The sequence below is a fragment of the Typopeltis vanoorti genome, chromosome 4, assembly GCF_054136105.1.
Source record: "Typopeltis vanoorti isolate ZY-2024b chromosome 4, IOZ_Tvanoo_1.0, whole genome shotgun sequence".
Classification (NCBI taxonomy): Eukaryota; Metazoa; Arthropoda; class Arachnida; order Uropygi; family Thelyphonidae; genus Typopeltis; species Typopeltis vanoorti.
Window position 1 is genome coordinate 93,034,050 of NC_143552.1, and position 10,539 is coordinate 93,044,588.

The window sequence follows — 10,539 nt, forward strand, 5'->3', positions numbered from 1 at the left end:
TGTGCCTGTTAAGTAACGAGGCACATTTTTAAGGGCGTGCTGTAAATAGAATTGAGCAAAAACAGTATATAATTTTAACCACTGGAGCGTTCTGTTTTCCAACAAGCATATAGCAGCGTTAGCTCTCCTGTAGAAACTGTTTGAGTGAGACGGCATTAGTGGCTCGTGTCAAAAATCCTTTTAACACTTTCATTGCCAAGCTGAAAATGGGAATTTCGTGTGGTGGCCAATTTTTTTTTATTTAGTTAGCGACGTCCACGCGATAACGGGTGATCGGCCGTTTGGTGAGCACTCATATCGCGTGATTGGCAATGAACGTGTTAAAAAAGTATTAAGATCGTATCATTTTAGAGAGATAACTGGTGATGAATCGTGATGCTTCCAGTATGAACCAGAAAAGCATAGAATGACAACCGTTGACGGTCTCCAAGACAACAAAAGATTTGACTGTAGAATTTCGCGAGTCAAAATTGTTCATAACGATTTTCTTCCGGATATATTCAAACGATTAACAGTCAGTACTATCTCGGTGTCATGCAACGTCTTAATCGACGCAAGATGAGATGATAGGATGATACTACTGGCTGTCGCTGCACGACAAGGGAATAAAAGATATAAATACTGAAAATATGTAAAAAATTGGAGAAAATAGAAGAACATAAGTCATTAAAACGGTCTCCTCAGAGGATCTACTTCAACTTTCTGCAGCCTTTGGCTACTTTTTTTACGTGTTCCCATTTCAGAAATAATTCAGATAACATATCAAAGGTTGGAGTTTCTCAGACGCTACACTAGCATACTTCTTAAAATTCCCATGAAATTTATGACATTGTCATTCCCATGAAATTTATGACACGGTCATAAAATATTCATGAAATTCATGAATATTTTATGACCGTTCTCAGTAAACGAAAGTAATCAGATGTCGAAACTGAAACAAAGTAATGTTTGGTCTTATGCAAGTCCTACTTTAAAGGCTAAATCTAGAGAGCAATCGTCATCATATATCGACCGCAGCAGTTCTTGAATTGGTTGCAAGTTGAAGATATTTCAGCAGATATCGCTCCTCTTGCCCTAGTTATGGTTATAATGACAATAATTATGATCATGACTTGTAAAAATGGATGACTTTGTGAGTACTCTTCACTAACCATCTGCACTTGTGACTGGAAAGAATTTCTCATTTAATGTTCCAGGAAATTTCTAGAAAATTCACTCTATTGATTCGCAGAAACTTTTTAGTACTTCTTAATAAAGTCTTAAACAGTTGTATCTTCATTCCCTTGTACGTGTGCCTGCGAAAGTATCTTTTGATTTTTCTTTATTTCACATAATATGCAATTTGTTTCTTAGATCTCTCGATAACAGCATTTTCGACAACCCTTCAACTCTTTACTGATATCATATAACAAAAGAATCATGATTATTCTGCATAATATCTGTTGTTATTAAGAAGAATCAGATAAATCATTATTTTACAAACGATTTTATTCTCTTTCATGTAATAAGTGTAAGCTACTACGTAGAAAAATTTGTGTGTGTGTGTGTGTGTGTGTGTGTGTGTGTGTGTGTGTGTGTGTGTGTGTGTGTGTGTGTGTGTGTGTGTGTGTGTGTGTGTGTGTGTGTGTGTGTGTGTGAGAGAGAGAGAGAGAGAGAGAGAGAGAGAGAGAGAGAGAGAGAATGTGTGCAACTTTAATACAATAGTCAATATGCATATGTAATTCAATATTGAATTTATTCAGGTGATCCAGGAACACCAGGACTTCCAGGAGAACGAGGTTTTATGGGAATGCCGGGTATTCCAGGTCCACCTGGCTCTTCTGGTCCGAAAGGTATAGATTGTTAAAATTATAAAGTATCTAAAATATTTAATAAAAGTAGTCCAAGTCCTGTGTATTTCTGCTTGGCTGTTTTCTATTTTATTATCTGTTAATACCATTACTTGCTTATGTTTAATACTTATTGAACCATGTGAAAAACGACAGTCTGTCTTAGCAGCTTTCATGGCGTAATTTTTCTGATGATATCACGAATTCGTATACAGAAATGTACTCCTTTTCATCTACTTGGAACCTGATGATATATTATTATTTATTTATTTTCTTCCTCCTCTTTATTTTATTTTCTTCCAGTTACTTTCTTCCTCCTCTTCAGCCTCCTACTACTGAACCCGTTGGGATTTAATATATTTTATCCCGTAAAATATTCCTTATAATATCTTCCTTATCTTACCAAAGAGAAAAAGAGAGAGAGAGAGAGAGAAAGAGATAATATCAGTTATTTCTCTCTCTCTCTCTCTCTCTCTCTATCTATCTATCTATCTATCTATCTATCTATGAACCACAGTCCCACAATCTCAACTTGTTCTAAAATTTGGTTTTCCACTTTGATTTTTAACTTTGGCGTTTAATTTTTCTTCCTAATATAAACAGAATAACTAATATTGTATACATATAAACAGAACTAATATAAATATACTCTACTCATGAAAAAGATAAACAATGTGGATTTCCTTAACTGAACACAGCGGATTGCCAAATTTCGGTAAAAAAAAAAATCCGATGTGCATTGTCCATAAGTTCTAAATAGTGAATCTTCACTCGAGAATTGTATTGTGTCAGTCAACTGTATGGAGGATCTTATGAAAGTAACTGCAAATGAAGATCTGAAAATCAAACAAAAGACTAAACGAACCAATACAACTTTTATTCGAAGTCATGAGGAAGATACAATCGCTTTTCTTTCATTTCTTGAATACTCATAGTTGTATATTGTTTATTCTCAGATTGGGTTACTTCAAGTTGCTGCAGTCCGCTATTTAATATACTGCTCCAACTTAAAGCAAAGTTTCACAACTGATTTCTATTATAATAAGCATATATCCTTCCCATTATACGATAAATTCATTTTAGCAGTGAAAATCTATTGATATGAAAAAAATATTGATATGAAAACCCAATCTCTGTGTTAATTGTAGCAGTGGACACCTATGAAATGACTCAAGAATCAACGAACTATTGTTTTATTTTACACGCAAACGCTTTTCTTAAGACAGTTCGAAAGGATCAACATTGCTCACTTGCAAATAAAGCTACGAGAGTTCGTAATGATGCTTGTTATTAATCATTGAGATTAACTCTTGATTTTATATAACCGTTGTATGCATAAAATCATTTTGAGCTTATATATATAAGGGATATTACACAAGATATGTACTGCAATAAAATTATATATAGTTATATAGTATATAGTTATTGTGATTCATTTCAGGAGAAAAAGGAGAGAAAGGTGACAGAGGACCAGAAGGAATAGGATTAGAGGGTCCTATGGGCCTACGAGGACTACCTGGTCAGTATATGTATAAGCTTAAATTTAAATAATGTTTAAATTAATAACATACTTTTTTAACAATTCCGTTGCTTTTGTTTGATTAAATAAAAATTGCTTCACAAACTACTGCTTAATAATAAGAAGAAAAAGACTATTATTGTTTAGCGAAACTATGCGGTTAATCACAACCATTAACAACAGCGCTTAATAATCTGTAAATTGAACTTTAAACTGATAAGTATTTATTATAAGGATTCCGAAAAGTGAATTTAATTTCATAGTGAATGAAGCACAGTATAATAATAATTTATATACTTTGATTGATGATTGTACACGAAAAATTATGAATTCATAAGCGTTGAAACGACTATCCACAAGGAAGACGGCTGGTCTGTATCTTCCACTTTTAGAAGTCCATTCTTTAGTCCTAAAAAGAAGAGGACTTGAACAGTCGTTAGTGACTTGCAGTGGGTAAAAATGCAGCAGTGTATATCTGTTGCTTTAAACATCCTCAAGTCTACCACTTTTAATTAAATTCATACTAAGTAAGCAGTTTAGTGAGATTAAAAAAAATACTTCATCTACGCATGCTCTCTGATTCCAAATTTTTAGTTTGTTATACTTTGGGGAAACGTAGTAGACTCTAAACAGTGTGACAGCTATATTAAAATTTAAAATTTAATATTTTTATTTCTTTATTTTAGGTCCTCCAGGCCCTTCAGGAACCGGAGTTCCTGGACGAACAGGGGATCGAGGAGCACCAGGTAGACAAGGAGTAGCAGGGATAAGAGGACCTCCAGGTCCACAAGGACCTCCCGGTTATTGTGAACTCTGTAGCTATCCAGGAGCTGACTTAGTCAGTGCCATACAAGCCCAGGCTAGCCAAGACACAAAAGGGAATACACTGGAATAGCGGGAACTGTGATCAATCAAACTGAATCACTGCCATAATATGAAAATGAGTACTCACAGTGAATGTTCAACGACTGGTGCTAGTACAGAGGAAGATGCCAATAGTTAAGGAGACTGCTCTTGAGAAGGAAACACTAAAGGTTTCTATTGCTGCTGGGATGATTATATTAAGTCATATGTGTGTGTGCACTGAAGAATTGATATTGCCGATTCAGATAACATTATCTCCAGGCTTTTCATCGAGAGGGGATTCCTCCCCTCATGAAGAATGTTATGCCGCCGAGGGATACTTACTGCCAATTATCCTACTTGTTTTTATAAAGCTTTTAGGTTATATTATTCTTATCATAAACATCAGAAGAAGGAAAAGTGATATAAAGAAGATTTAAATTTGGATGAATTTGCCGGTGAAGTCCTTTTTCGTTTTTCTAAGATGCGCTGCATGCCAGTTGAGTATGTCTTGGAAGGATATTACTCTGAACGTTCACCAGTACATCGATGTCAGTGTAATCATTAAGACATTCTCGAGGCGTCAACTGACAGGCGTAAGCTTAGGAGGACACAAGCATGACATTTGGTGCCATACTGCTTCTTTAGCAGAACCTTGTGTATGAAAAACTGGCCTTTATGATGACCTTAAATGCGTGTGTGTGTGTGTGTGTGTGTGTGTGTGTGTGTGTGTGTGTGTGTGTGTGTGTGTGTGTGTGTGTGTGTGTGTGTGTGTGTGAGCTCAAAAACATTAAACACTGCCATGTAATTTATGCCAGAAGACTAGATGATTAAGTCATATTTTACTAAAAAAACATATCTTTAAAACTGTTGGGATGGAAACTTTATATAAAATAGATTTCCTATAATGCTTATTTTGTGATCTGTGATTCTCTTATATCACTATTTTTTTTTTCCTTTTTCCCAACACCAGGGATAGATTTTATAGACAATAAAAAGAGTATATTCAGCCGTGTCGTAGATAAATAAACTCTTCGGTAATTATATTTTAGTGATATTTCTCATCTCAAATGAGATGCAAGAGAGAAAACTGCCATAACTTGGTGCTAAAATCATGACATCATTCCTTAGCCACATTTTAATTAAATTGAAACTTTTTTGTTAAGTCTTTTCTTATGTGTGTAGTTCTAACAGAATATAAATATTTTTCTGGTTTCGGTTTATATCGTAACGATGTAACAAGTAGATGGTTCGGGAGCCATACTTCTCTACCCCTCCCCACTATTCCTTCAAACATTTATGTTATTTTTTAACAGAAAATTTAATCAGTCAAATATCTATTTAAAAAAAAAAAGATATTATATGTGCATTCTTTCCTTCAAACAAACAAACAAAACGAAACAACAAACAATAATAAAATTGGCAGGTAACACTATTCCTCAAATAAATTCTGAATTCAGTGTGGAATTTCGGTCATATAACTTATTTGATAGTATTTTACCCTCGTTAGTCGTTTTCAAAAGATGTAAATCAAAGTTGATTTTTTTTTAATTCTTATAAGTTGTGGAAAGTAATTTATTCCACTTATGGGAGCCAGCAAGGATGGGTAGGTGAGATTCTCATCAAAATAAAAAAAAATTGCTAGCTGCTACAAAGCTGAAAGTTATTTAAAAAGTGAAAATTCGAATTTACATACTAAATAAGGAAAACATTGCATTCTTTTAAGATGTAAACAGCATAAACAAATCCGGTTTCTATTTTAAGGATATGTTACTGGAATCTGTAATATTATAAAATAAAAATAAACAAATAAATCCACTAACGCTTTTTATTTCCCAAAGGGAGTAAACGAATCTTCAGATACAGGAATGTTGTTGTTGATGTATTCTTCTGCCTAATGCTTGTTTTAGGGGATGAAAACTCGATTTTCGATGAATAAAAACCTTTCTTCCCCCTCCCCCCCCTCTCTCTCTATGAGACAGGAGAACTCGCATTTCATTTAAAAGCCTTTAGTCTCGCAAACTTTATCAGCTATCAGTACTAAAATTTGTACGGAGCATGTCCATAACGTAAATATGTAGTTTGTTAAATTGTCGTGGGATTGGATTGAAGAATCAGTTCGATACTGTTTTCTGAGCATGACAGAGTAGGAGCAAAGACAAAAGGGATTTTATTAAGAGAATGTATAGTAATGACGGTATCTCTCGACTTGTCTTTAAACATCCATTTGGATTTTACCACTGGAGGTCGCTCTCTACGTATTCCCTTGGCCCTGACGTTATTACCAATTTTCCAATAACTTAAACAGCGATTTTAAAAAAATAACAAATAAATTAAAATAAAATAAAAAAATAAGCTCTGAAGGGAAAGAAAAATGTAAAGGATCCACTCTACGATCTTACGGGAGATATATAATACTTATGCCAGAGAACCCTTAGTTACGGTCTCTGACAACCGCATCTGTTTTGACGTGTAAACTATTGTACTGTAATCTATCTCCATGACAAAGCTGTTTCGTTTGAGGCCATGGAAACGTTTCCTCACGTCCATCTATGTGAGGCCATAAGATGTGTGCTTATGTTTCCATGGTAATAATAAAGGCTGTGCTTAGCAACTGAGTGGTATGATGAACGTTTGAGTCAAACTTTGTTACATTATTCTTTTGAATTGGTTGGGGGGGGGGGGGGGAATAGAAGGAAGAAAGAATAAGCAATGTATTTAAACCGACCAATAGATTAGCTATTGAAAACAAAAATCGGATAATTATCACAAATCAATCTACAATACAGCAATCGTTTTAGATATATGAAACGGTTTACTGAACTGCACACATACGAAAAGATTAATTTTAATTAGTAATGATTTCCTAATTATTATTAGAAAATGCTTGCTACTAACATCTAAGTATATATGAATAAGATAATTTAGTATTTACTAGTGGCAGAGGAGTAATGCAGTCATGTAACTAGATAATGTGATCTCATGTTCATCTAAAGGGAAAACTTTAATTTAGAGAGAAGAGTTCGAGAGGAATCCATTTTAATATATAATTATGTCTGTTAAAGAAATTTAAAATGGCATTTGTTCATTTTTATGAAGTTAAAAGTTTATTCGATTTTTTTTTTAAATTATCACCCACTGTCCAATAACTCAAATCAAATCGATGCATCCTTTCTCGTTTTTCATCTGTAATAAGAACTGTTGCCATATTACAGGCATCTGAAGTGCCTTTTGTTCAAATTAATCTGTTGGAAAATAGCGTATTTAGTCTTTTGCCAACATTTCCCGATTACCAGTATCGCTCATGTCTGAAAAACGTTTTACAAAATGTATCCTTACTGGGCACTAGTCCATTAAAATTGTGGATTCTTTGAAATTATGCCCAGTAGAAGATTTTTTTAATGAAAGATCTTGTTTTTTATATTTTTCGAAATGAAAAAACAAGTTTTCTAGGATTTCTACGTATGTTTGTATGTATGTGTGTGTGTGTGTGCATGCTCGCGATTCGTTTTCAAGGTTAGCTTAATCTAAAAACTGTAGCTTGTAAATTGTTTAATTTAGTGTGTATATTAGGGTATGGGTACGGAAATGAGTGGAGGTGCCATTTGATTATTACTATCAAGAAAATATAATGAAAAAAAAAAAAGAAAGCTCTTTAAATTACGTGTTAACTTTGTGTTATTATGTGGGCTTTTATAGAAGACTGCTGGGAATATTGTTTTTAAAACAATTGGAGTTGAATAAGTAGCTCTTTGGAACTAAAATAAAATTGGACGATTCAAAAATAGGATGTTATCTCTTCATAAAAGTATTTAGTCGTATTTACTTTAACAGGAACATTTCTGTAACTGATCGCTTGCAAAGAAGGTCAAAATCTGTATTTAAATCTGAATTTGCTTTCTTTGAGGTCTCTGCAAAACCAGTCTTTGCGCTAATCTTATACCGTACATTCGTACTATGAAAGATAAAAAGAGATAAATCCTGTAACACACTCTTTATTACCAAACGGACTATGCAGACATCTTTGAATTCTAATTTTAGCAGTCTGTTTCCAGTCATCCACTCACTCACAGCTGAGCTCGAGGTTGTCAGTGAATCAAGACTTTAAGGAAGAGATAACAAGTACCGCCAACTCGTGGACCTAAATCTCGACAGAGAATATCTGAAATAGTGTGAGTTCTGAGGTCTTTTATTTATTTATTTATTTTTAGCTGCGGGACCGCAAAAGATTAATATTTGTTTCTGCAGTAAAATTTTATGTAATTATTTCTAATGAAGTTAATGAGTTTAATTAAGTCTGACTTCGGAACTAAAGGAAAAAATCTCCATCAATTTATTTTAAAACTGATTTATAGTAGTATTTCTGCATCCACGATTTCATCTTCATAGTTATTATATCTCAGTTATTTTCGACAATAAAATAAAATTAAAATGGTAAGCAGATAAATATGCTTAAATCTGCATTTAAAAAAATTGTCTGAAAAAGCTAGGTCCTCAAAGAAAGCAGATGCAAAAGTATTGATTAATTTCTTTGGTTTCTGTACAGCTGTAATCTGAAACAGATTTTGCCCATATTGTCAGTTGGTAAATAAAGCAATTTCCTAAAAACTTAATTGTTGGTGTGATCATTCATATTTTCTTAAGCAAAGTTTTTTTTTCTACATCAACTATAGTTTGGGCAAATTAACTGAAATGCGCTTCTCGACTGTTTTCTTCATCGGTTTATATGATGTGACACTTTTATTCTAAGTCACTAACTGAAAGATTATTAATAGAAATTTATTTATCACTTTTTTTAAAACAATCTTCGCTATGAAAAGTTTTTCAAGACACATAATATACTGTATCTTTATTGATGTCATAAAGTTATTATTATTATTATTATTATTATTATTATTATTATTATTATTATTATTATTATTATTATTACGGGCGACTCCAGGGAGTCCTTAGACTCATGGAGGGAGGCCCTAAACATCATGTCCACACAACTATATGACATTCTCACAGTATCTATCATACCATGCCTTGAATTCACTCACCGTCATAGCACCCACACAGACTCTGGCAGCTTATTCCACTCATTTACCACTCTAAAAGTAAAGAACCCAGCTCTAACACCCCTGCTAACCACACTCTTGCCCAGTTTCCATAGGTATCCCCTAGTTCTCCCACCACCAGTCCTGATCTCAAAAAATCCTCTGAATTAATGCTATAGAAACCCTTTAGCAATTTGAATGTCTCAATCATATCTTCCCTTTTCCGCCTATCAACTAATTTTTGCAACCCACAAATCTTCAACCTGTTTTCATATGGTTCATTACATAGACCGGCTATCATCTTAGTCACTCGCCTCTGGATCCTCTCCACCTCCTCCCCATCAAGAAGGAACCGAGGTGACCAAATCTGGGTACAGTAGTCGAGATGAGGGCTTATTAAGGCTTGGTACAGAGGTACAATAACTTGCTTGTCTCTGCTCGTCAAGGTATTTTTCAACAACCAAGTGAGTTGATGAGCTGATTTCGCTACTTTTGCAATGTCCCCCCTAAACTTCATCTCCCTATCCACCAACTCTCCCAAGTCCCTGGCCTCATCAATCTCCTGGAGTACAGTTCCACCAATGTGGTATACTGCTGCTAACCTTTTCACCCCAAAATGCATAACCTTACATTTTTCCACATTAAATTGACATCCATTCTCCTTAGCCCAGAACTCCAATCTATCCAAGTCGTCCTGCAAGATTTTGACATCATTTGCATTCACTATTGCCCTACCCAACTTTGCATCATCAGCGAATAAATGAACTGTTCCTCTTAGATCCTTCCCTATATCGTTAATGAACAAATTAAATAACAGTGGTCCAAGAACAGAACCTTGTGGCACACCACTAGTCAGAGGCCGTCTTTTGGACTCTACTCCTGAATAAACTACTCTTTGATATCTATAGTGGGTGGTTGATATCGTTGATATCAACCGCCCACCTATCCATCTCACCAACCCTATATCCGTTCCCATATGTTGTAGTTTACGGATTAGAATTCCATGTGGTATCCTGTCAAATGCCTTTGCCAGGTCCAGCAGTATCGCTATAAACCCATTACCCTTATCCAGTTCAGCCGTCACCGTATTATAAACCTTGAGCAAGTTACTGAGGCATGATCTACCCTTCACAAAGCCATGCTGTCCCTCGTACAGTATATCATTTTCATCTATCCATTCCTGAATTTTTCCCTTGACTACTTTCTCCAAGACCTTGACAACGACTCCTGATATGCTGATCGGTCGGTAATTTGCAACTGTAGTCTGGGATCCTCCTTTATGCAGCGGAACTATTTCCCCCCTCTTTCC

At 34.7% G+C, this 10,539-nt stretch overlaps 1 protein-coding gene across 2 annotated transcripts in view; it reads left to right on the forward strand.

Annotated features, from left to right (window-relative positions):
- LOC150107499 (uncharacterized) overlaps positions 1–8,804 on the forward strand; it is a 181,935-nt gene extending 173,131 nt beyond the window's left edge. For both annotated transcript variants that reach the window (XM_090391919.1, XM_090391918.1), the window contains exons 39-41: positions 1,743–1,832; positions 3,271–3,348; positions 4,035–8,804. In XM_090391919.1, coding sequence (XP_090248045.1) covers positions 1,743–1,832; positions 3,271–3,348; positions 4,035–4,243 — 377 coding nt within the window. In that variant the 3' untranslated portion in view covers positions 4,244–8,804. The remainder of the gene's footprint in view (positions 1–1,742; positions 1,833–3,270; positions 3,349–4,034) is intronic.
- The last annotated feature ends 1,735 nt before the right edge of the window (positions 8,805–10,539 follow it).